The following is a 27205-nucleotide window of genomic DNA, read 5'->3' on the forward strand; positions in this document are numbered from 1 at the left end:
GATGGCTCCGACTATTCTATGTTTATTCCCCTCCTTTTGACTGATAATATCAGCATAATAATTTCCATGTCCATCCATTATGAGCAAATTTGATGAGCTCATTGTTTCCCCAATAGCAGCAAGTTATTCCTTGTGTAAAAGTACCAATTTTCTTCAGTCACTCATCTGTTTCCAGTCACCTGGGTTTTTCCAGATCCTGGCTACTATAAATAGTGCTGCAATGAGCATAGGAGTGTGGAGGGTAGTTTTGTACTGTGCTTTTGTGTTCCTATGCTCTATCCCTTGAATGTTATTGCTGGATCATATGGGAACTCAATGTCCAGGTTTTTTGACATATCCAAAAATATTCATTTTTTTTTTCAGAAAGGCTGGACTAGACAAATTCTCACATAAGTGAATGAGAGTTCCTTTCTCCCCATATCCATGCCAGCACTGGTTGTTCTTACTAGTTCTCAGAGGCTATTTTAGGAACAGTGCTTGAGACTGTGTCCTAATTATTCTGGGGAATTATGCAGTACTTGGGATGTAAACTGCATGCAGAGTTGGCTCTTCTACTCACTTTTTATTGTGGTAGGGATTACTAGGTCACACCCAATAGTGTTCACAGGGCCACACGGTGTTTAGGGTTCAACCTAGGGCCTTGCCACTTGAATCATGATACTACTCCTAAATATGAGTGTTGAGTATTTTGGAAAGAGAGGTTGGCTGCACCCATCAATACTCAGAGATTACTCTTGGTTTTGTGCTCAGGGATTACTCCCCGGTGTCATATTAATCCATCTTCTGTGGTTGGTGGTCTTGGTCTTTGCAATGAACCTAGGATGGCACCTAGGATAGCGTCTTTCTTTGTGTTTCCAGAAGCCCCATTCCGTTGCAATTGTCTCATCATGGTTATTGTGCAGGTCGTAGTTCAAACCCTAAACTAGGGCTTCTTTTTTTTTTTTGGTTTTTGGGCCACACCCGGTAACGCTCAGGGGTTACTCCTGGCTATGTGCTCAGAAGTTGCTCCTGGCTTGGGGGACCATATGGGACACCGGGGGTTCGAACCGCGGTCCATCCAAGGCTAGCGCTGGCAAGGCAGGCACCTTACCTTTAGCGCCACCGCCCGGCCCCCCACTAGGGCTTCTTTATTGGTCTCAAGATATATACAGTCTGGTCATGGTTCTAGCAGCCAGTTATCTGTAAATCACGATCTTGGCTTTTGGACCTACCAAAGGGTGATAAGTCTTCTGATTTTGTCTTATCGTTCGCTGGTAAGGTAGGATAACCTGCTCTTAGGTCAAGTTGTTCCCGTTTTCCTCGTTGTCAGGATATCATATTAGAGCTGGCACTTGTTGGTGACCAAGCAGTATTTCGGCTGTCCAGGATGGGATTTGTTTCCTGCAGCTGTTGTGAAGAACTGTGCCGTTTCTATGTCTGGGATCTGGGGTTCAAGGCTGGATGGATGGTGTCTAATCACCTGAGCTCTAAGTTGATTCCACATGACATATTTTCAAGGTAGGAGATATCCCTGTATTGTAAACAACTATGAGTTCCTATCCCTAGTAGATAAGAGCTCTTTTTTATATGTAAGATTTTCCTTTTTTTTTAGTGTGCCTTTGTAGGGAGAAATGGTGCTACATTATATTGTCGGTGCATTTGGGGGTGGACAGAGAGGAAAACAGAAACAGGTCACACACCCAAAAAAGATAAAAAAAAAATAGGAATAAAAATGTAGGTGCTCACATATGTATATGTAGAACAGACATTTTTAAAAAGAATGAATTACCAAAGTATTTAAAGGACCAGTGATGCAAAAGACTACCTTACATTTGGGGAAAAGCAGGTAATAAGGTGGTGTAATACATGTCTTATACTTATGTTGGAAGTACAGGTTTTACCATTGTCTTTTGGGTTTTTCTTGTGGTGTGTGGGTTCCCAGGCACCTTTCCATCACCCCCCCACCTTCTTCAGTTTGGCAAAAGATTTGCGGCAGGGAGGTCTTGGAAGAGTTCTTGCACTGATGATACTTTTGGAACTAAGTCCGGTTTCAAGTAAAAGTCCACGTTAGGGGGAGTTGCATGAGTCTGCAGGGGAGTTGGCTGCATTTTCTAGCAGGGGATGAGGTGTGGGTTTGACTGGGTATCCCTTCACTTGGGTGCTGGGTACTGGTTCGTTGGGGTAGGAGGTCAATCTTGATGCCTAATAGGTTAAGGACTGAAGGTAAAGAGTTTTAATATGGTGGGATGTCTGGATGGAATTGAGGGGTGAAGGGATAGTTGGATTTCCAAAGGGGGGAAAGAGATGGTATATGGAATGGGTAGGAAGTGATAAAAGAGAAAATACATTAGAAAGAAAGGGAGAAGAGAAAAGGAAAAAAGAAAAGAGAAGAAAAAAAGAAAAGAAAAAATTAAAAAGAAAGTAGTGAGAAGAGAGGAGAAAATAGCAAGGAATGCTAGTTTGCTTGAATGTGTTCAATGAGTAAAGCCTGTAATTTAACTCTGTACATTGCAGTTGCTGCTTCGGTGGTCTGACTGGTCACGTGCTTCAATTCCTAAAAGAAGATATAACCTAGAGATAAAGTGTATGTTAAAGAGTTTTCTTGGGACCATCTCGTAGTGCAAGCTAGGTATGGTATCTCATGTGACTGAGACCCGAGCTGCCATCTTAGTTTGTCCACCCTTTGTATCCAAGAATGCCTGTGGACAGAAAAGCTGAGAGGTTACTTTAAATATAGTAAGATAAAGGCATTAAAACATAGTGTTATGGGATGTTTCCATTGGAGTCAGTGATTTCCCATGGTATTCTTTACCTGTGATCCTGTATACGATCTCTAAGGGATTATTGTGGGCCTTTGTTGTAGAAGGCTGATTACATACCTGTTCTCTCTATGCTGATGTTTCTGGTGTTGCTGGTTTCTTTGTGGTATAATGTGTAGTCAAGAGTTTGTGTTGTTCCTTTTTCATGTATTTTGGGCACTGCTCCCAAGTATATGTTGACTATTACAGTGTTTGGAGTTTCTAACCTGTTAAACCCTGTTATTTGATTATTGAGTATTAGTTGTGTACAAGATTATGTTCTAGGTGCTTCAGAATAGTGCTATCATTCTGTGTTTATCTTTTGTCTTCTGACTTACTTCGTTTAACATAACATGTTCTAGGTCCATCCACGTTGCTGCAAATTCTGTGACTGTATCATTTCTGACTGCCATGTAGTATTCCATTGTGTATAAATACCACATCTTAATGATCCATTCATCTGTTGTTGGACATCGAGGTTTGTTCCAAGACTTGGCTATTATACTGAGTGCTGTGATAAATAGTGGGGTGCACACGTATTTTGGAATGAATGCCCTTCCAACTTGGGGGTATATACTTAGGAGAGCAATTGCTGGGTCAAATGGCAGCTCAATTCTGAGTTCTTTGAGCACGCTCCAGACTGTTCTCCATAGGTGTTGGACTAATAAACTAATAAACTTATAAACTAATTAACTAATAAACTTATACTGCAAAGTGACAGGCTACTACAAAGTCAATACACAGAGACAGTTGCATTCCTTTATACAAATAATGACTCAGAGGAGAAAGGGGTCAAAGAGTCTATCCCATTTAAAATACTGTCCAATGGGGCCAGAGTGATAGCACAGTGGCACGGTGTTTGCCTTGCACACAACAAATCCTGGTCGAAACCGAGTTTGATACCCGGTATTCCATATGGTCTCCCGAGCCTGCCAGGAGTGATTTCTGAGTGCAGAACCAAGAGCTGCCCCTGAGCACCTCTGCTTGTGGTTCAAAAACCAAAACTGGAAGATGACACCCAACTATTAACCCAAAACAAAGGTGCTTCCCCATCTTTCTCTTTCCATAAATCTGTTTTGATATGTAGATCCCACCTGGATTACTACTCCCCACCTTCCCCCTCCTGGTTGGTATACTGGGAACTGGCTTAATGAAAGAAGAGTTCTGGCTTTTGGCTCTGGCAGAGACCAGAGGGAGACCATGAGCAGCCACTGACTCCATTACTCTCTCCTGACTAGCTTGAGTTTGTATTTCGTAAACACTACCCTGCTTCTCCACACCAGTCTGCATGGAGGGGGGAGTAGGTAGAATTATGGTGCACTGGGTGATTTCACAACACTGGAGATTTTATTTCTACTGACCTCCAGAGACCCAGGACCCAGGGGCCCGAGAAGGCCGCATGATGGTGCCTTGACCCTCTGGTGGACAATCACTATGACGGCCTCCTTGAATTGGACTGAGTGTGCAGTGCCCATCACCAGAACATTGGTGGACACTGCCCCTGTTCTGAATGTGTTAAGAGACCCTTTCAGGCAGAAAGAGAGCTGAAGACTCTGAGCACCATCCCAGAGACTGAGACCCTACCACTTTTCTTCTACCAAAGTGTTTTGTGTGAGGACCGTGGCCCACACAACATATTGAGGTCACTGATAGTGTAGAAGCCAAAGAGAAAGCTCCATTTGAGGGAAACATTAATAATAGCAGGGAGATAAGCAGGGAGATAATCTGCCACCCAGATTCCAGCTCAGGAACCAAAGGCATTTCCATCCCAGATGACCTCACCAGCCTACTACAGAAGAAGAAGAAGATGGAGGATCCAAGCCCAGCAGAGGACCATACTGGGGAGAAACTGCTTTCAGAACCTCTGCAACTTTCTTGTAGGTTAATCTATGGATCCTATTTATATCTGTCATTATATTGCTGATTAAACTGTATGTTCTGCCTATATAGATCCTAATAGCTTCTCTTTTGTTGTTCCAGGTTCCTTGCCAACAGAAAAATTTGCTTTCAACCTTAATGGTTTAATATCAGTTTGCATAGTTCCAAAGAAAGGCAAAATGTTAGGCTTTTAAAAGGTGTCAGCTATCCGAGTGAATGTTTCCTAATGGCTGTGATGTTTGCGTATATCACTTAGCAACTTATTCACCAATTATATCTGCAAAAATGTTCTAATGTCTTTGCCCACAGAAGTCTATGGAAAAGGAACTCAATACTATACTCTTATTACAGTGCTCATTATAAGGATGCTTTGTGGCAAACGTATTTTTAACTATATATATCTGCAGAAATGTTCTTGTGATTTTGTTTGAGATGAATATGAGAAGAAACTCAAACATTCTAGACCCTAAGGTTGTCTAAGAATTTTCAATTCAGTGTATTTTCAGAAAGGTTCTAATGTTTATGGTTCAGGGAAGTCTATGGAATAAAATTTTGTGATATGCATAAAACAAAGATACGAAATAAGTGGATTGTTTTGAGAATATGTATGCACAAATTGACCTTTGGTGATTTTAGAGCCAACTTTTATTGTGCATATTGCAGAATAACCATTTTTATAACTTCTGATCTAGGGTTCCTGCCTTTGGTGGGGAAAAGTAGAAAAATATTTATAGCTTGGGACCGGAGAGATACCATGGTCGTATCAGACGACCCCCTAATTTTACAGTTAATACTTAGGCCTATATACACTGTATAAGACAGAACATTACTGTGCTGCAACTGTATGTACCACAGTGAGCCAATCACAACAAGCAAAGGTTTAAAGGGTATACTGTAATAGACATCCTCTCTGGTTGTTTTTTTTTTGTTTGTTTGTTTTTTGGGCCACACCCGGCATTGCTCAGGGGTTACTCCTGGCTGTCTGCTCAGAAATAGCTCCTGGCAGGCACGGGGGACCATATGGGACACCAGGATTCGAACCAACCACCTTTGGTCCTGGATCGGCTGCTTGCAAGGAAAATCCCGCTATGTATCTCTCCAGGCCCAGACTTCCTCTCTGACTCTGGCACATTTGAGCAGGCTTTTGACAGTGTAGGTTTGGATACAGAACATTGTCTAATTTGCATGCATCAAAAGCCTGCTTGGATTGGCCGAGTTAGAGAGGTGGTCCGAGCAGCCTTGCAGTGATTGGTGCAGGATCGAGTTGGAAAATTAGTTTCGTGGCAATATCCAGATGATTTTCGTTTAGCAGCATATCGAGACTTTTTCGGGATATACTCGGCGTATAAGACGACCCCCGATTTTTGGTTGAGTTTTTTTCTTTTCAAAAGTGGTCTTATGGGACCGGAGAGATAGCACAGCGGCGTTTGCCTTGCAAGCAGCTGATCCAGGACCAAAGGTGGTTGGTTCGAATCCCGGTGTCCCATATGGTCCCCCGTGCCTGCCAGGAGCTATTTCTGAGCAGACAGCCAGGAGTAACCCTTGAACACTGCCAGGTGTGACCCAAAAACCAAAAAAAAAAACAAAAACCAAAAAAAAAAGTGGTCTTATAAGCTGGCAAATACGGTATTTGGACTTCTAATACTGTGATGAATAAGAGTGAAGGCAGAGGACATCCTTGCCTAGTGCCTGACCCTAGTGGAAATTCTTTCAACTTTTTGCCATTAATAATGCTGGCTGAGTCATTTTTATAGGTAGCTATTACTATCTTGAGGAAAGTTCCTTCATACCGATTTTGTTGAGGGTTTTCTTCATGAATGGGTGTAGGGTTTTGTTAAATGCTCTCTGCGACAATAGAATTTGGGAAGATTCCCATCTTTTCGATATTTAGGATAGTCAATGGCAGTAAGTCATCTCTGAATGTTTGATAAAATTCACCTGTAAACACATCTGGTCCTGGTGGGAGTTTCTTAATGACTGTTTCAATTTCTTTACTTGAAATTGGCGGCTGTTTAGGCTTTTTACTTGCTCACTCTGTACTGGAAGATATTTTTCCAGAAATCTGTCCATTTCTTTCAGGTTCTCTAGCTTAAATGAATACAGTTGTACATAATAAACTCTTATGATGCCTTGGATTTTTGGGTGCTGTTGTACTCTCTCCCCTTTCATTTCTGTTCCAATTTATTTGAGTATTTCCCTTTTTTTCCTTGAGAGTCTTGCCAGCGGTTTATCTATCGTGTTTATTTACTTATTTAAAAAAACAGCTCCTGGTCTTGTCAATTCTTTGTGTTGTTTTCATTGATCCTATATTGTTGGTTTCTGTTCTGGTTTTTATTGTTTATTTTCTTCTGCTTGTGTTTGGGTTCCTTTGCTGTTGGTTGTCTAGATATTTAAGGTGACCCTGAGGTTGTTGATTTTGTCTTTTTTTTTCCTCATGTAGGCCTCTATTGCTATGAGTTTCCCCTAATTACTGCTCTAGCATTGTCCCATAGATTTAGTCAGTTTTCTCTTCATTATCTTTCATCCAAAGGAATCTCTTTATTCCTCAATTTCCTCTTTGATCCAGCTGTTTTTGAGCAACATGTTGTTTAGTCTCCAGGTGTTAGATTTCTCCACATCTTCTTTTTACAGTCAGTCTTGATCTTTGTGGCAGCGTGGTCTGATATGTTTCTCAGTATAATTTTTATATTTGGGAGTTTATTATGTACGATAAACTTGTTCCCTGAAATATCTCTACTAGAGAAGGTTCCATGTGCACTTGTATTCATTCAGCATTTTTTTTTGGTGTTTGTGTCACAGCCGGCAGCACTCAAGAATTATTCCTAGCTCTATACTCTTAAATCGCTCCTGGCAGGCTCTGGGGACTAGGTGGGATGCCGGGGTTCACCACTGTCCTTCTGCATGCAAGGCAAATGCCTTACTTCCATGCTATCTCTCCTGCCCCTCATTCAGCTTTTTGAGGAGAAGAGGTCCTGGATAGATCCATCAGTCCTACTTTTTCTATTTCTCATTTAGGATTCTTATGTCTTTGCTAGTATTCCCACTAGTGGATCTGTCTAGTAGAGATAATGGTGTTGAAATCTCCCACTAGTATCATGTTTCCATCCATATGGTTCTCTAGTTTTGTGAGTAAAATCCTTACATATTTCACTGGTCTACATTAGCGTAATATTGATCAGGGTTAGTTGTTCTTGGTCTATTCTCCTCCCCTCCTTCCCCCTCTCCCACATCAATGTAGTGTCCATCTTTGTCTCTAAGTACTTTAATAAGGTTAAATGCAGTTTGTTCTGATATAAGCATGTCTGTCCCAGCTTTTGTTTTTCAGTAGCTTATATAATTATTTTCTATCCTTTTATTCTAAATCTTTGTCTGTCCTGAACTTTGAAGTGTGTTTCCTGCAGGCAGCAGGTGGCTGAGTTTTATTTCCTAATCCGAGCTGCTACTCTGTGCCTTTTGCTGGGAGAGTTTAGTCTGTTGACATTTAAGGAAGCTATTGACAGAAAGGACTCTTGTGCCATTATAGTGTGTAGAATTGTTGTTGTTACAATTGGGTATTTGGTTAATGTAATTGTTGTTTGAGTAGTTCATTTAGAGTCAGTTGTTAGCATGAATACTTCAAGCTCTATTTTGTTCGAGAATGTTGGTAATCATCCCTCCCACATAAATGAGAGTGCTCAGTAGTGGACACTAGGTTGAAAGTTTCTTTTATTTAATACTTGGAATATGTCATTACACTCCTTTTGCCTGGGTTGTTTTAATTGGGAGATCACTTTTGATCCTTTTTTTTTTTAACTTTATTTAATTATTATATTTTTTCGTTGGGTTACACCCAGCAGTGCTCAGGGGCTACTCATGCCTCTGCACTCAGGAATCTTCCCTGGCATGCTGGGGGACCACATGGAATGTTGGGAATTGAACCAGGTCTCTCCCCAGTCCACCTGCATACAAGGCAAATGCCCTGCCACTGTGCCATTTCTCCATCCCTTGGTTTGATTTTTTTGTTTTTTGTTTTTTGCCCACACCTGGTGACTCTCAGGGATTACTCCTGACTATGAGCTCAGAAATTGCCCCTGGCTTGGGGGACCATATGGGATGCTGAGGGGTAGAACTGTGGTTAGTCCTAGGTTAGTTGTGTGCAAAACAAACACCGTACCATTTTCACCACTGCTCCAGCTCCTCCCTTGATTGATTTTTATGTTCTTTTCTTTATACTTAAAGTTTTTCCAGGTTTACTGCTTTAAAGAGTCAATGGATACTTTTCTCTCCTCTCTCTTTTCTTTCTCTCTCTCTCTCTTTTTCTCTTTCTCTCTCTCTCTCACTTTCTTTCTGCCATTTGAATTACTATATGCCTTGCTGCTTTTCTACTGTGGTCTATTTTGTTGGCATTGTTTTTGTCTCTGATTTTTATAGCAGCCTCTTTCCAGAGAGTTGAAATTTCTCTGTTGTTATCTCCCTCACTGGTTTTTCTTCTTTCACTTTTTTCTCTTACTGGTATTTCTTATGATTCGAAGATCATTTCTTTTGTCTTTGTTCAATAGGTACCTTACATTTTATTCCAATGATTTGTCTGTCTCTCTCTCTCTCTCTTTTTTGACTTCTTTATTAATGCTGGTTTGCATTTTGTATTCGACTTTTTCAAATTCTCTTGCTGTGTATACTGGTATTGTGGCTTGCTAACATGTTTTTTATTTCCTTCAGTTCCGTTTGTATGGATTCTGTCATCTTCTGAAAGAGTTCTTTGAATTGGTTGTATTGTTCGTCTATAGATAGCTTATGTTCACCAGCTAGTGTGACTCCTTAGTTACTGCTGCTGAAACATTAAGTGTTGAGTTTAGGTCCTCAACTATAAGGCTCAGGTGTTTTGGTGATTTTGGAAATTTTCCAGGATTTCTCTCCAGATCCCAACTGCAGCTGTCTTCCTTAGTTTTCCCATTGTTCTTTGCATTTGGTGGTTTGGAATGCTGTAGTTGCAGGGTGTTTAAGAAAGTGATCTATTGGATGGATTGTATAAAAAGCGGCTAGAGGTATATCTGGTTTAGAGAGGTTATTTTCCTAAATAAGCGAGATTATCTGAGCACGATAAAAAAAATTGCAAACTAATTCGTTGGTTTGTTCAACTGGGTTTTGAGGTGTATATTTTCTAGGAAAAAGAAGTGCTAGGTCCATTAAACCGGGAAATAAATGATGCACATTGGAATGTCCTTATGCAAATGCACCAACATCCTTGTAGTTTTGGAAACAGAGGGTTGATGGGACGGCCCAAAGGACCCTGTCTCCACTCAGACATAGACCAGAAATCCTGAATTAGTACAGGAGGATAGGGGGATCAGGACCAGCAGCCTCCAGCCTCCTCTTTTTAAGACACCTTTGGGCTTTAGCAGTTCTTGGTTTTGCTCCTGGCTTTTCACTCATTGCTCACTCCCTGAGGAACTCAGGGAAGTACAGAGGATGCCGAGGTCAAATGTACATTGGCCATGTGCAAGGCCAGTACTGACCGATTGCTCCCCATCCCATTGCTGTATTATCCATTCCCCTCAATTAGACTCTAGTTTTAACCTATTCTCATCTCTGCAATAATCAACATGCATATGGGTAGCTACGATTCTGTTCTTCATTTGTTCTATTTTCATTAGGGATTCAGACTCATGCATAGACTGCTATGCCCTTCATTGTCTCTAACCCAAGATTGTCCTCTGTGGCAGGGTATTTTGGGGTAAAGCCTGCATTAATCTCCTGGCTAGAAGGAGGAGCCCTGGTGAGGCTTCCACGAAGCCTGTTTGCCGGTGAGTGTGGGAAGAGCCTCTTTGGGTCAGGGTGTTGTTTGGGTGTAGATTTTCATGGGTCTTGTGAGGTAGGGGCCCTGGACTTGGGCCTTGCACCTCCCAGAGCATTGGTGCATGACCTCTCTTGCTCCCTTTCAATTTTCTTGTTGCTGAGTCCCAGAATAATCTGCAGCTTTGCTGTCTTGCCTTTGCTCTTTCTGGTTTCCTGTCTGTGGGTGTTTAGAACAGATCCTGAGATTCCTTCACTCCCTGTTTGTGCTCTCAGTGTGATTGCACAGCCTCATGTCGGGGTGCCCTTCTCAGGTCCTCTTGTCATTTTCCTTTGCTCTGATCTTTGCCCTTAGATTATTGTGGGGTCTTTGATATCCCCAAGGCAGTGATTTTCTTTCCTTTTATTTTGAGGGTCACTCAGTGAGAATCGTTGGAGTTTATCTAGGCCCTGTGCTTCAGGAATTACTCCTGGTTGGCTTGGGGAACATTATGGCCTGATGGAAGTTGAACTCATGTCAGCTTCAAGGCAAACACCCCCAGGCTGTGCTTTCTCTGGCCCACTCAGAAATATATTTTTGTCTATATTTTAAACTATTTATCTGCAAGCCCAGCACAAAGCTAATGTAGATTTTTGCTAACCTCCTCACTGTGGTGCTCCCAACCTGTTTTGCCTTTCTCGTATCAGCTTATTTAATACCTGAAAACAACATGTATTTGCTCCACTTATGTTGCCACTTCAACCAGGTTTCATTCAACTTATTTCTTTGAATAAATTTTTAAGCACCATGTTTACAGAAATGTTCATAGTTGAGTTTTAGTCATAAATTGTACACTGCCCTTCACCAGTGCAACTTTCCCAGCATCAGTGTCCTCCATGTCCCTCCCCCGCTATATCCCACTGAGTCTAAAACTTGCACTCTGTTTCTCTTACATGATAGTTGTGCAGTTACTGCTCTGTGCTCACCACTCACTGTGGCAAGATTCTTATCAGGGGCTTGTCTTCGCAGCTCTCTGTCATTGTCTATTGTCTCTGGATATTATTATCATACCATCTTATTTTTCTTATATACCACAGATGAGTTTGACTATTTTGGCAATCCCGCAGTCTCTGATTCATAATATAATAATAATCTTCATGTCCATCCCAGTATAAGCCAATTTTATGACTTCATTGTTTTCTAATAACTGCGTACTATTGTGTCGGTGTACCACAGTTTCTTTAGCCACTTACCTGTTTTCAGGCCCCTGGGTTGTTTACCAACTCTGACTAATGTAAATAATACTGTGGTGAATATAGTGTAAAGGACATTTTGTATTGTGTTTTTGTATTCCTAGGGTCTATACCTAGGAGTGGTACTATTGGAACATATGGGTCTCAATTTCCACTTTCTTAAGCCATATCCATAATATCCTTTTCAGAAAGGCTTGACTAGACAGCATTCTCACCAGCAGCAAGAGTGCCTTTCTCCCTGCATACATGCCACACTGGTTGTTCTCACTGTTTCGCAGAGAAGATGCAGTGCAAGAGTAAGTTCTGAACACCTCTGGGTGTGGCCACAAAATCCAACCAAATAGAAAAACCACCAGACTATTTAGGAGCATGAAGATTTTGTCTTGCTTTATCAACAAAATAAGGAAAGCTAGGGGAAAAGACATTAGCAGGAGCTAGAGCTATGTTTCAGACAGCCTTGTCAACATCTACTCTGATCAAAACCTTTCTCTTTCAGCAGAACTCAAGCCAGAAATCCATCCTTGTCCCTTCTGCTCTCTTGCCTTCTCTAATCAGAACTTCCTCAGTCATCACATGAAACAAAGTCATCCCTCGGGAACATCTGCAAGAAAGCAACCTCCATCAGAGAGTTCCTGTCCACATGATCAGAACCAATGTTCTGATCCATATAATGACAAACCCAAGAATGACATACTTGAAAGTCAAAAGCACAAAGAAAGCTCCATACATTTGGCTAGTAGGATGAAGCATGGAAGAATTTCAACAGTGTTTTCTAGACTATATAGCAGCCAAATAGGTAGCTCTAGTAAACAGATAACAATGGAGGAAGACATTAACACAGGCCTGAAAGAAAATCCAAAAGACACAGGTGGAGTAGTTCCAGGGATAGACTTGCCAATAATTTTAAGAGACAAGTATGTAAGGCCTGAGCAAGGTGTCAACGATGGATCAAATCTCATCACACATCAAATGACTCACACTAGGGAGAAGCCCCATGTTTGCAGGGAGTGTGGCTGTGACTTCAATCTGAGGTCACAGCTCATCATACACCAGAGAACACACACAGGAAAGAAGCCCTATGCTTGCAAGGAGTGTGGTCGTACCTTCAGTGAGAGGTCAGCTCTCATAACACACACAGGAGAGAGGCCCTATGCTTGCACGGAGTGGTGTCGTACCTTCAGTTGGAGATCACATCTCATCACACATCAGAGATCACACACAGGAGAGAGGCCTTATGTTTGCAAGGATTGTGGGTGTGGCTTCAGTCAGAGGTCAAGTCTCATTACACACCAGAGGACACACACAGGAGAGAAGCCCCATGTTTGCAGGGAGTGTGGCCGTGGGTTCAGTAGGAGGTCACAGCTCATCAGACACCAGAGAACACACACAGGAGAGAGGCCCTATGTTTGCAAGGAGTGTGGGCGTGCATTCAGTGTGAGGTCACATCTCAGCAGACACCAGAGAACACACACAGGAGAGAGGCCCTATGTTTGCAAGGAGTGTGGGCATGGCTTCAGTGAGAGGTCAACTCTGATTACACACCAGAGAACACACACAGGAGAGAAGCCCTATGCTTGCAAGGAGTGTGGGCGTGCATTCCGTGTGAGGTCACATCTCACCAGAGAACACACACAGGAGAGAGGCCCTATGTTTGCAAGGAGTGTGGGCATGGCTTCAGTGAGAGGTCAACTCTGATTACACACCAGAGAACACACACAGGAGAGAAGCCCTATGCTTGCAAGGAGTGTGGGCGTGCATTCCGTGTGAGGTCACATCTCAGCAAACACCAGAGAACACACACAGGAGAGAGGCCCTATGTTTGCAAGGAGTGTGGGCGTGGCTTCAGTGAGAGGTCAACTCTGATTACACACCAGAGAACACACACAGGAGAGAAGCCCTATGCTTGCAAGGAGTGTGGGCATACCTTCAGTCAGAGATCACAGCTCATCACACACCAGAGAACACATACAGGAGAGAAGGCTTATGTTTGTGGGGAGTGTGGGCATGCATTCAGTGTGAGGTCACAGCTTATCATGCACCAGAGAATACACACAGCAGAGAAGCCCTTTGTTTGTAAAGAGTGTGGGCATGGCTTCAGTCAGACGTCATATCTCATCACACACCAGAGAACACACACAGGAGAAAAGCCGTCCTATGTTTGTGAGGAGTGTGGGCGTGCATTCAGGGAGAGGTCAAATCTCATCAGACACTGGAAAACACACACAGGAGAGAGGCCCTATGTTTGCAGTGAGTGTGGGCGTGGCTTCAGTGAGAAGTCAACTCTCATTGCACACCAGAGAACACACACAGGAGAGAAGCCCTATGCTTGCAAGGAGTGTGGGCGTGGCTTCAGTGAGAGATCACATCTCATCACACATCAGAGAACTCATACAGGAGAGAAGCCCTACATTTGCAAGGAGTGTGGGCGTGGCTTCAGGCAGAGGTCAAATCTCAATACACACCAGAAAACACACACAGGAGAGAAGCCCTATGTTTGTGGGGAGTGTGGCCGTGGCTTTAGTTTTAGGTCAAATCTCATTACACACCAGAGAACACACACAGGAGAGAAGCCCTATGTTTGTGGGGATTGTGGGCGTGGATTCAGTCAGAGGTCAACTCTTATCACACACCAGAGAACACACACGGGCAGAAGCCCCATGTTTGTGGGGAGTGTGGGTGTGCATTCAGTGTAAGGTCACAGCTCATCACACACCAGAGAACACACAGGAGAGAGGCTCTATGTTTGCAAGGACTGTGGACCTTTCTTCAGTGAGAGGTCAACTCTCATTACACACCAGAGAACACACGCAAGAGAGAAGCTGCCCTATCTTTGTGGGGAGTGTGTGCATGCATTCAGTGAGAGGTCAAATGTCATCAGGCACCAGAGAACACAGAATAGAGGCCTTATGTTTGTAGGGAGAGTGGGCGTGAGTGCAAGTCTCATCAGACACGAGAGGACACACAGTAAAGAAGCCCCATGTTTGCAGGGAATAGAAAAGGCTTCATTCAGACGTCACATTTCAGACACTAAAGGTAACATGGGGGAAATCCTATGTTTGCAAATTGTGCAATCAAAACACCAGATGACACACAGGCAAGAAGCCCTATATTTGCAGGGATTATGAGCAAGGCATTCTGAGATCAAGTTTTATCGTACCACAGGATACACATGGAAGAAATCGTATATTTGCAGACAGTGGGCAACACCACTGCGTCACACAGGAGAAGCCCCATGTTTACAGACAGTGGGTGAAGTTTTGCTCAGAGGTCAAGTCTCATTACACATCAGAGGACACACAGGAAAACCCAATGTTTGGTTAGTTTCAGCGAGACTACTGTCAGATTTCATAAATCATCACACATGACAGGACACATATTTGAAGGCCAATGTTTGAATAAAAGATGGTTGATAAAGTGACTATAAAGCATCCACAAATAATAAGTGCTATCAACAAAATCTACATAGTGTATATTAATGTTTACTTTCCCCTTCAAAGAAAAAGAAAACAATGGGAGAATTATATCCAATATTAAAATCAGTGCCTTAGGGTCAGGGTGAGGGTTAGAGGTTTAGGGTTAGGATTAGGGCTAGAGGGTTAGGGGAGGGATAGGAGAAGTGTTAGGTAGGATTAGGGGTTAGGTCAGGGTTGGGGTAGGGTTAAGGGCTAGGTAGGGTTAGGGGTTGCGGTTAGGGCTGGGATAGGGTTAGAGACTGGCTAGGGTTGCCTGAGGGTTTAGGGTTAGGGTTTAAGTTGTGGTTATGGTAAAGGTAAGCAAAGAGTTGGAAGTGCTGTCTACGGTGACACATCCTCAGGTGTGGTCAGAGCTTCAGTGTCTGAGCCCTGCACCTACTCTCTGTAGGACAACAATATTGGATCATTACAGAAGGTGTGACAGCAAAAAGATGGAGCATACGCCCCACCTGCACAGGTAAGGAAAACAGGGTTAGTCTTGAACATCCTGAGGACCCTTGAGAGACGCTTGTGCAAGTGGGGAGGATAATGCCTGGGACTCACTATTGTTCCTGGCAGAAGAAATTGAAGGAAAGGAAAGAAGCCACTTAAGCTGTGGATTTATATTATTCAACCAAGGCATGATGCCTAGTGCCTTCTACTCCTTGTCAATAAACAAAAAGGCACATAGAGTGCCTAAACCTCAACAATGGAAGGTGAAACTGAAAAAATTTTTAAATGCCCCCAATTGCAATGGAACAGGGGGCAAAGATCCATGACAGTCATTGGCATCTGGGTTGGGGCAACAATGTCCCCTAACTTAGGTTTTTAACCACAGAGACGAAAAGGTCTCCTGAATGGGGCATGTTTATGGGGGGGGGACTAATCCCCAAGGTGGCCATCTGGATTGGGAACAATGGCTGCCAAACTTACGACCTTAAGTCAGGTACAGAAAGTGTCCCCCAAAACCAAAAACTTGAAAAGGGGCAGAAATATCTCCTGAACTGACCATTTTATCTGAGGGGACAATAATGCCAATCATGGAATCTGAATCGGGGGAAAGTGTTCCCCCCAAGCAGCACCTTATATCGGGGGACAGGAAATGTTCAGTTTCTGGGGGTTGCGCTCCCTAGGACTCTGAGGAAACCTTTGGGGATTCAGATGCACAGTTTCAGGCAGACAGAGATAGGAGTTTCCCCTGAAGTCCTCAGAGTGAACAAAGGCACAGCAGGGCAGAGCGATCCTGCAGCCCCAGAATGTACTCACTCAGCAGCTTCAAAGTGCAGTTTTTGGGGGGTGCGCTCCCTAGGCCTCTGAGGAAACCGGGTATTCAGAAGCACAGTTTCAGGCAGACAGAGATAGGAGTTTCCCCTGAAGTCCTCAGAGTGAACAAAGGCACAGCAGGGCAGAGCGATCCTGCAGCCCCAGAATGTACTCACTCAGCAGCCTCAAAATGCAGTTTTTGGGGGTGCGCTCCCTAGGCCTCTAACTGTTACATTTTTTCTAATATGCAATTACTTTTAAAATGTTTAGATTACGGCCAGAGATACTTGTCTTGTATCTGGCCAACCTGGATTCAATCCCCAGCACCAAATATGGACCCCTCAATTCTGCCAGGATTAATCCCAAGTGTGTGTGTGTGTGTGTGTGTGTGTGTGTGTGTGTGTGTGTGTAATTCTTCACCAGTGTAACATTCCCATGACCAATATCCCAAGTGTCCTTCCTCCCTACCCCACACCGGCCTGTACTCTAGACAGGCTTTCTACTTCCCTCATTTAGTCACATTTTGTTATGATAGTTCTCAGTGTAATTATTTCTGTGACTGCACTAAATGATCCCTGTGGTGAGCTTCATGTTGGGAGCTGGACCCTCCAGTCCTCTATTTTTTCTCTGTGAATCATTACACAAATGTTTTTCATTTTTCTCAAAACCCATAGATGAGGGAGACCATTCTGTGTTTATCTCTCTCCCACTGACTTATTTCACTCAGCATAATAGATTCCATATACATCAATGTATAGGAAAATTTTCTTGACTTCAACTCTTCTGATGGCTGCATAATATTCCATTGCATACATGTACCAAAGTTTCTTTAGCCATTCATCTATTGAGGGGCATCTTGGCTGTTTCCAGTGTCTGGCTATCGTAAATAATGCTGCTATGAATATAGATGTGAGAAAGGGATTTTTGGATTTTTGTGTTCCTAGGATATATCCCTAAGAGTGGTATAGCTGGATCGTATGGGAGCTCAACTTCCAGCTTTTGGAGAAGTCTCCATATCGCTTTCCACAAAGGTTGGATCAGACGGCATTCCCACCAGCAGTGAATAAGAGTTCCTTTCTCTACACATCCCCACCAGCAATGTTTGTTCTCATTCTTTGTTCTGTGTGCCAATCTCTGTGGTTTGAGGTGGTACCTCATAGTTGTTTTGATTTGCATCTTCCTGATGATTAGTGATGTGGAGCATTTTTTATGTGCCTTTTAGCCATTTGTATTTCTTTTTTTGTCCAAGTGTCTGTTCATTTCTTCTCCCCATTTTTTGATGGGGTTAGATTTTTTTTTGTAAAGTTCTGTCAGTGCCTTGTATATTTTGGATATCAACCCCTTATCTGATGGGTATTGGGTGAATAGATTTTCCCACTCAGTGGGTGGCTCTTGTATTCTGGGCACTATTTCCTTTGAGGTGCAGAAGCTTCTCAGCTTAATATAGTCTCATTTATTTATTTCTGCTTTCACTTGTTTGGAGAGTACAGTTTCCTCTTTAAAGATACCTTTAGTCTCTGTGTGAAAAATAAAACTGTATTGGCACTACAGACAATGACTTGGATTGAATAAACTAGTTTGCCTGGAGCCTAGAGTTGGTCTTATGCCAGGAAACTTCATGGGTAGTGGTCTCCTTGTATTTAGACCAAGGCTATTTCTTTCTATGACCCCCATATTTTGGTGGGCCTATGCAAACAATATTTGCCACTCTAACACCATTTTTACTGTGCCCTTTTGACTAACCCTTAAAAAAACTCTTAAACTTTTTTTTTTTTTTTGGTTTTTGGGCCACACCTGGTGACGCTCAGGGCTTACTTCTGGCTATGCACTCAGAAGTCGCTCCTGGCTTGGGGGACCATATGGGACACCGGGGGATCGAACCGCGGTCCGTCCTAGGCTAGCGCAGGCAAGGCAGGCACCTTACCTCTAGCGCCACCGCCTGGCCCCACTCTTAAACTTTTGATGTTAACTTAAACTAATATGTATGTGCATGAATATATAAAAATACTATGCCTTCAATGTTAAGGAGTCACATAAATCTCATGGCTTTAGATTGCTTTGTGTACTGCTAAGAAATGTTATGATGTACTACAATCTGGGGACTGTGGACAAAGTAATTGTACATGGGTTCTGCCTTATTTTTCTTAATGTTTTTTTTTTACTGTAAGTTCAATATTTAGGCGTCAGTTCTCAGAGTTCTTCTGAGAACTCTGTTTATGGGCAATTGTCCTTTCACTGTAACTTTACCTTGTCCTCTTAGCATCATTGTTCTCATAATTAAAAATTAAAAAAAGATACCTTTAGTCTCAATGTCATGGAGTGTTTGACCTACATGTTGTTCTATATATTTTATGGTTTCAGGTCTGATATTTAGGTCTTTAATCCATTTGGATTTTACCATTGTACATGATGTTAACTGGAGATCTAAATTCGCCTTTTTACAAGTGGCTAGCCAGTTGTGCCAACACCACTTATTGAAGAGGCTTTCCCTGTTCCATTTAGGATTTCTTGTACTTTTATCAAAAATTAGGTGACGGTATATCTGGGGAACATTCTTTGAGTACTCAAGCCTGTTCCATTGATCCAAAGGTCTGTCTTTATTCCAATACCATGCTGTTTTAATCACTATTACTTTGTTTTTTTCTTCTTTGTCCATCACTATTACTTTGTAATACAATTTAAAGTTAGGATAAGTAATACCTCCCATATTCCTTTTCCCAAGTATTGCTTTAGCTATTTGTGGTTGTTTATTGTTCCAAATGAATTCAGAAGTGTTTGATCTACTTCTTTGAAAAATGTCATGGGTATCTTTAGAGGAATCACATTAAATCTGTACAAAGCTTTGTGGAGTATTGTCATTTTAATGATATTAATATCTTGCCAATCCAAGATCAGGGTATGGATTTCCATTTCCGTGTGTCCTCTCTTATTTCTTGTGCAGGGTTTTATAGTTTTCTTTGTATATGTCCTTCACATCCTTAGTCAAGTAGACTCCAAGTTATTTGAGTTTATGTGAGACTAATGTAAATGGGGTTGTTTTCTTAATATCCATTTTCCCTATTATTATTGGTGTATAAAGGCCATTGGTTTCTGTGTATTAATTTTATAGCTTGCTACATTGCTATATGCACCTATTGTTTCTAAAAGTTTTTTGATAGAATCATTAGGGTTTTCTAAGTATAGTATCATGTCATCTGAGAACAGTGAGAGCTTGACTTCTTTCCTATCTGGATTCCCTTGATATCTTTTTCTTGTCTAATCGCTATAGCAAGTACTTCCAGTACTATGTTAAATAGGAGTGCTGAGAGGGTCCAACCTTGTCTTGTACCGGAGTTTAAAGGGAAGGCTTTCAGTTTCTCTCCATTGAGGATAATATTTGCCATTGGCTTGTGATAAATGACCTTGACTAGATTGAGAAAGGTTTCTTTCATTCCCATCTTGCTGAGAGTTTTTATCAAGAATGGGTGTTGAACTTTATAGAATGCTTTCTCTGCGTCTATTGATATGATCATGTGATTTTTATATTTCTTCTTGTTTATATTGTGAATTATGTTGATGGATTTATGAATGTTAAACCATCCTTGCATTCCTGGGATGAGACCTACTTGATCATAGTGAATGATCTTCTTGATAAGGCATTGAATTCTATTTGCCAGGATTTTGTTGAGGATCTTTGCATCTGTGCTCATTAAGGATATTGATCTGTAATTTTCTTTTTTAGCTGTATCTCTTTCTGGTTTTGTTATCAAGGTGATATTTGTTTCATAGAAGCTGTCTGAAAATGTTCCCGTTTTTCAATTTCATAAAAGAGCCTGGCCAGGATTGGCAGTAGTTCCTCTTGAAAAGTTTTAAAGAATTTGATCCTCACCGAGCCCACGAACCATGCAAGCCCTCCTCTGCCTGGTCACCCCCACCTGCATTGGGTAGGGAAGCCCTGCCCACCCTTGCCGAGCCCGCGAGGATAGCCTAACACAACATATAGGTCTAGCTAGCTCAGACCCAAATTTCTTAAATAATTCATAGCCCATAAAATTGGAAGCAAAACACTAAACAAGCCAGAAATACCTATATTAAACTAGACAGGTGGCAAAATCGAGCTATAATCGAAAGGCCCTGAAATCCAGGTAAAACCAAGAATTGCAAAAAAAATATGGGTAAACTAAGGAAGACCCTAACATCTGCAGATACGGAAAGAAACCCAAACAAGTTTCCAAGTTCACCAAAACGAACAGATCCAAGAGATGAAGATCTAAAAACAGCCATGAGAAAAGAAATGCAAATCATGGTAAATGCAATGAAAAAAGCACTAACCAGTGAGTACAAGAAAGACATGGATGAAAAAATCAACCAACTTAGAGAAGAACTGCTACAGAAGATGAGAGATTCCATACAAATGGAATTTAAGGAAATAATAAACAATGTAAAAAGCCATACGAGCAGAATCTCACAGTTGGAAAAGTGCATAGAACAAATAGAAGAAAAACTGCAATCAAAAAATGACCAGGAAGCCAACAAGGAAATAAAAGGCAAAACACTGGAAGAGAAAGTCCAATACTTAATGAACAAAGACAAAAGAAATAATCTAAGAATTGTAAGTATACCAGAAAGGGAGGAAATAGGAAAAGGGGAAGAACAAGTGGTCAGGGAAATAATAGCAGAAAACTTTCCAACGCTCTGGAAAGAGGCTTCGGTGCAATTCCAGGAAGTGAAAAGAGTCCCTAATAAAATAGACCCTAATAAACCAACACCAAGACATATAGTAATCTAAATGGCAAAAAAAAAAAAAAAGAGAAAGATGAACTCTTTAAAGCAATAAGGGAGAAAAAACCTCAAGTACAAAGGAAGGGACATAAGAATCAAACCAGATCTACCATTTGAAACAATTCAAGCAAGAAAGACAGTGGAATGACATATTTAAACAACTGAATGAAAGAAATTTCCAACCTAGGGTCCAATACCCAGAAAAACTCTCATTCATATAGGAGGGAAGACTAAAAACATTCTCAAATAAAAACAATCTTGCAGTATTTGCACAAACAAAACCAATCTTAAATGACTTACTCAGAGACGAATCACACAATCCAAACCCCTGATTGTAACAACAACCCTACACAACTACACAGCAGCCCTCTCTGTCAATAATCTCCCTAAATATTAATGGACTAAACTCTCCCATTAAAAGACATATACTAGAGAACTGGATTAGAAAGCATAAACCGGACTTCTGCTGCTTGCAAGAAACACACCTACTAATGCAGGACAGGCACAGGCTTAGAATAAAAGGATGGAAATCAATTTTCAGGCCAATGGAAAACAAAAAGAGCAGGAACAGCCATCCTAATATCAGACCAAATTGCATTCAACCTCAAGAAAGTGATCAGAGACAAGGACGGTCACTACATACTGATTGGGCAAATAATAGATCAAGAAGTACTAACCCTGTTCAATATTTATGCTCCTAATGTAGACTCAGCAAAATATGTGAGGCAGTTACAAACCTGGAGAAATACATGAAGGGAAATGTGATAGTAGTAGATATCAATACTCCACTATCACCACTGGATAGATCCAGCAGGCAGAAAAATAGCAAAGTAATAAGAGCCCTAAATGAAAAACTAGAATATCTAGGGCTAATAGACTTATATAGGGCCCTCTACCCCCCAAAAGCAGAATACACATTCTTCTCAAGACCACATGGAACCTTCTCCAGAATAGACCATGCCTTAGGATATAAATCTAACTTGTATAAAACCACAAGTGTAAGGATCATCAGAAGCACCATGTCAGAACACTATGCAACAGAGGTCAAAATTTACTGTAAGAAGAAGCAATGGAGAAAATCAAACACTTGGAGATTAAACAACATGCTGCTCAACAACAGATTCCTTGAGACAAACGATAATGAAGAGATAACTAGTCAAAATTTGTGGGACACAGCAAAAGCAATAATTAGGGGAAAACTCATAGCAATACAAGCTTATGTCAGAAAAGAGGAAAATGACAAAATCAACAATTTAAAGGATCACCTTAAGGAACTGGAACAACTGCAGCAAAGAAATTCAACCATAACCAGAAGTCAAGAAATAATAAAAACCAGAGCAGAAATAAACATAGAAACAAAGAAAACAATACAAAAATCAATGAGTCAAGGAGTTGGTTATTTGAAAAAATAAACAAGATAGACAAACACTGGCAAGACTCACCAAAAAAGGGGGGAAAGCACCCAAATTAATAGGATCACAAATGGAAGGGGAGAGATCACAACAGAATCCCAAGAAATACAACATAGCATGAGGTCATATTATGAACAGCTATACTCAGTTAGGCTAGAGAACCCAGTAGAAATCGACATTCCTGGAAAAATGCCAGCTTCCGAGACTGGAAAACGAAGATCTAGAAAACCTAAACAAACCAATCACTTCAGAGGAAATCGAAGATGTAATTAAGAAACTCCCTAAGAACAAAAGTCCAGGTCCAGATGGTTTTACAGGTGAATTCTGTCAAACATTCCGAGAAGACTTACAACCATTGATCCACAGGCTCTTTCAAACCATTGAAAAGACAGGAACCCTCCCCAACTCCTTTTATGAGGCTAATATCACACTCATTCCTAAAGATGTCAAAGACAGCACCAAGAAAAAAACTGCAGACCAATCTCACTAATGAATATAGATGCAAAAATTTTTAACAAAATTTTAGCAAACCGAATTCAGCACTACATCAGAAAGATTATACACCATGACCAAGTGGGTTTCATCCCAGGAATACAAGTTGGTTCAACATAGGTAAATCAATCAACATCATACACCATATCAACAAGAAAAACAAAAACCACACAATCATATCAATCGATGCTGAGAAGGCGTTTGACAAAATTCAACACCCATTCATGTTGAATACACCCAGCAAAATAGGGTTAGAAGGAACTTTCCTCAAGATAGTTACAGCTATCTATGAAAAGTCCACAGACAACATTATCCTCAATGGTGAAAAATGGAAAGACTTTCCATTAAGGTCAGGAACTAGGCAAAGCTGTCCACTCTGCCCACTCTTATTCAATATACCCTTAGAAGTCCTAGCAATAGCAATCCGACAAGAGAAGGGAATCAAAGGAATCCAAATTAGGAAAGAGGAACTCAAACTATCCCTTTTTTTTGCTGATGATATGATGATATACACAGAAAACCCTAAGGAGTCCACAGTAAAACTCCTAGAAACAATTAACCAATACAGCAAAGTGGCTGGCTACATAGTCAATATACAAAAGACAGTAGCATTTCTCTATACAAATAATGAAGTAGAAGAGAGATTAAGAACTCATCTCCGTTTAAAATAGTAACAAAAAACATTAAGTACCTAAGAATCAACCTTACAAGGGAAGTAAAGGATTTATACCAGGCAAACTTCAAAACACTTCAGAAAGAAATTGAAAAGGATCTAAGGAAATGGAAGAACATCCCATGCTCATGGGTAGGTAGAATCAACATAGTCAAAATGACTATCCTACCCAAACTCCTACATAGATTTAATGCAATCCCCATCCAAATTCAGGCATCATTCTTTAAAGACTTAGAACAATCAATCATAAAATTCATCTGGAACCACAAAAGGCCCAGGATAGCCAAACGCATACTAACAAACAAGAAGCTGGGTGGCATCTCGCTACCTAACCTGAAGCTATACTATAAAGCCATAGTGATCAAAACAGCATGTACTGGTACAAGGACAGAGCCTCAGACCAGTGAGTTAGAACAGAATTTCCAGACATAAGCCCCCAGATACATAGTCAACTAATATTTGACAAAAGAGCCAAGAACATGAAATGGGACCAAAAAAAAAGTCTTTTCAACAAATAGTGTTGGTACAACTGGAAAACCATCTGTAAGAAATTGAAAATTGACCCATACCTCACCCCCTATACAAAAGTCAACTCAAAATGGATTAAAGACCTTAAAATCAGACCCGAATCTATAAAGTTTATTGAGAAAAATAGGCAGAACACTCGAAGACCTATATATAAAAAAATTCTTTGATGATAGATTACCAATGGCAAGAAATTTAGCATCAAACACAAACAAATGGGACTACACGAAACTAAAAAGCTCTGCATGGCAAAAGAAACCATACTTAACACAAGAAGACAGTTAACTGAATGGTAAAAAATCTTTTCACTCAACATGTCAGATAAAGGACTGATATCCAGAATATATATATACAAAGCACTCAGAAAGATGAGCTCCACAAAACCAAATAAAGCCATAGAAAAATGGGGAGATGAATGAATAGACACTTCTCCAAAGATCGAAAGATGGCCAACAAACACATGAAAACATGTTCACCTTCTCTCATTGTAACTCCATCCTGAATTTAGGTGTATCTACCTGAGACCTGCCTGTTTCTGGGAGGGGTCTTGGAAACCGAATATTACGTGTAACCTACCTGCAAGACCCCTTCCATTCCAGGGAGTGGTCTTGGGAAGGTTATATAAGGACTTTTATCCAGGGGATTAGATCCTTTTGGTCTTTGGAAGGATGGAGATTGGAGGAGACTTGGATGAAAGAAGTAGACACAGGGCTAGCTAAGAATGGCATGCATAAATGGTTAGCAGCCACATCAGTTGACCAGGGAAAGATGTTACCTCTCTGGAAGCCTGCCTGTAAATGAGTTCCATACCCATCGCTTTCTTGGACCCAGATCCGCTGATCAATGGGGGATGGAGCCACGTGGCCTGGGATGGCAGAGAAAGGCCCCTCCATCCATCCACCATCCAGCTCCATCCTAAGAACTGTTTTGCAACATCTGGTGCTCGAACATGGATGTGAACCCTGGACCCAAGAATACAGCGATTATGGTGATATTTCTGCTTTTCAGTTTGATTTTGGCTTTTTTCAGATGTACTGAGCTCAAAACCCTGGGCCACATGCAACCATGTTCAAATATGGCCATGACCCCTTCCAAGGAAACACGGGCCATTAAAACACAAGAAGGGAAAACTTGGATCACCCCCATCTGTGGCCCAGAACTGAAACTTTGTTGCCGAAAATCCTTTTTCCAAAGATTTCAGCCTCCTCAGAGACTGATAAAAGGCTTTGGTTGGAAAAGTATCAGGAAGAAAAATCTTCCCTAAACGGACTGACTCCTGAGTATGACCTTTAGCCTGAATTTGGATTTCGACTTTGAAAATTTCGGACTGGACTTTTAACTTGAATAATTTCAAATTTGAACACCCAAACGCGCTCAGTGAAGCTGTGGCCGAGAGCAGCGGCAGTGAAACCTGCTTCCAAAATGCCGCAGCTGCAATCAGCCAACAACGCACCAACAATGCAGCAAAAAGCTACACTTCCAAATTCTGCCTGCTTGCGGAGATGGCAGCTGTAGCCGGCATCACTCTTCAGCGATTTAGGCTGCTTTAACTGTAGCCTGTGGCCAGGCGGGGCAGAAAAACAGCTGAGCGCCCTAGCTGCGGAAGACAAGCTTCTGCTCCGACCAGAGGCAGCAGTGCGTGAAACGGTAACAGCGAACCCAGTTCAGAACAGCTTCGGCCCGGGATCCCGTTAAGGTGAAGCCACGTGGAAGTGGCAAAAGTGGGAGCCTGGGATCCGCCTTCCAGATCAGAAAGGTAAAACGGCACAAGAAAACCTGCTGCAGGGGCTGAAACCCCATGGAAAAAGCCATGTGGTGATAGCAGCATGGGACAAACCAGCGTCTGGACTTATGGTTTTAGGTGAAGGGTGGTTTACACATAGTTGGCAATGGGTTAAGTTTTAGTTAGTAGTTTAAAATTTTTTAAAGGGGGAGTTATACAGCTTAGCCCAACTGAAAGATCTGATTTCTAACCGCCTGCATCTAACTTTAATCTAAGTCATGTTCTTGACAATTTAATGTGCTTTATTGTTTTTCATAGTTGATGTTTTCATTGGTGTAATGTTCTACTGTGTATTTTTTATGTATTGAGCCTGTTTTTAAAATGTATGTTATGCATTTATGCTGTAGTACTTGTGTTTAGGGAAGGTTAATAGGAACAGAAAGTTCCCTCAAAATAGTTTAAAAGTATAGGAACATGGGGCTGGGCGGTGGCGCTAAAGGTAAGGTGCCTGCCTTGCCTGCGCTAGCCTTGGACGGACCGCGGTTCGATCCCCGGTGTCCCATATGGTCCCCCAAGCCAGGAGCAACTTCTGAGCACATAGCCAGGAGTAACCCCTGAGCGTTACCGGGTGTGGCCCAAAAAACCAAAAAAAAAAAAAAAAAGTATAGGAACATGAAAGTTCCGGGATAGTGCTTGGTAAAAAGCATTAAGAAAATTTTAAGTTACAGGTGTATGGTATATTTTGCAGAAATGTTATGTTTTTGAAAAGGGCTGGTATGTTTTCACTTTATTATGTTGTTGCTTTGGAAATATTACCCGCCTTGGCTAAAGGCAGAATCAGGATTACAAAAGCTTCATTTTTATTTCAGAGAAGGGGGAGATGTAACTCCACCCTGAATTTAGGTGTATCTACCTGAGACCCGCTCATTTCTGGGAGGGGTCTTGGGAACTGGATATTACGTTAACCTTACCTGCAAGACTCCTTCCATTCGGGGGAGTGGTCTTGGGAAAGTTATATAAGGCCTTTGACCCAGGGTATTAGATCCTTTTGGTCTTTGGCCAGGATGGAGGTTGGAGGAGACATGGATGAAAGAAGTAAGACACAGGGCTAGCTAAGAATGACATGTGTAAATGGTTAGCAGCCACATCAGTTGGCCAGGGAAATAAAGATGTTATCTCTCTGGAAGCCTGCCTGTGAGTTCCATACCCATCACTTTCCTGGACCCAGACCTGTCAGTTAATAG

At 41.6% G+C, this 27205-nt stretch overlaps 1 protein-coding gene across 1 annotated transcript in view; it reads left to right on the forward strand.

Moving 5' to 3' along the window:
• The window catches only part of LOC126013624 (histone-lysine N-methyltransferase PRDM9-like), a 33363-nt gene extending 7575 nt beyond the window's left edge, over positions 1–25788 (forward strand). The window contains exons 4-8 of the mRNA XM_049776726.1: positions 12157–12691; positions 13429–13512; positions 13852–14103; positions 14188–14306; positions 25622–25788. Coding sequence (XP_049632683.1) covers positions 12157–12691; positions 13429–13512; positions 13852–14103; positions 14188–14306; positions 25622–25788 — 1157 coding nt within the window. The remainder of the gene's footprint in view (positions 1–12156; positions 12692–13428; positions 13513–13851; positions 14104–14187; positions 14307–25621) is intronic.
• The last annotated feature ends 1417 nt before the right edge of the window (positions 25789–27205 follow it).

Source organism: Suncus etruscus, chromosome 7, assembly GCF_024139225.1.
Source record: "Suncus etruscus isolate mSunEtr1 chromosome 7, mSunEtr1.pri.cur, whole genome shotgun sequence".
NCBI classification, from domain to species: domain Eukaryota; kingdom Metazoa; phylum Chordata; class Mammalia; order Eulipotyphla; family Soricidae; genus Suncus; species Suncus etruscus.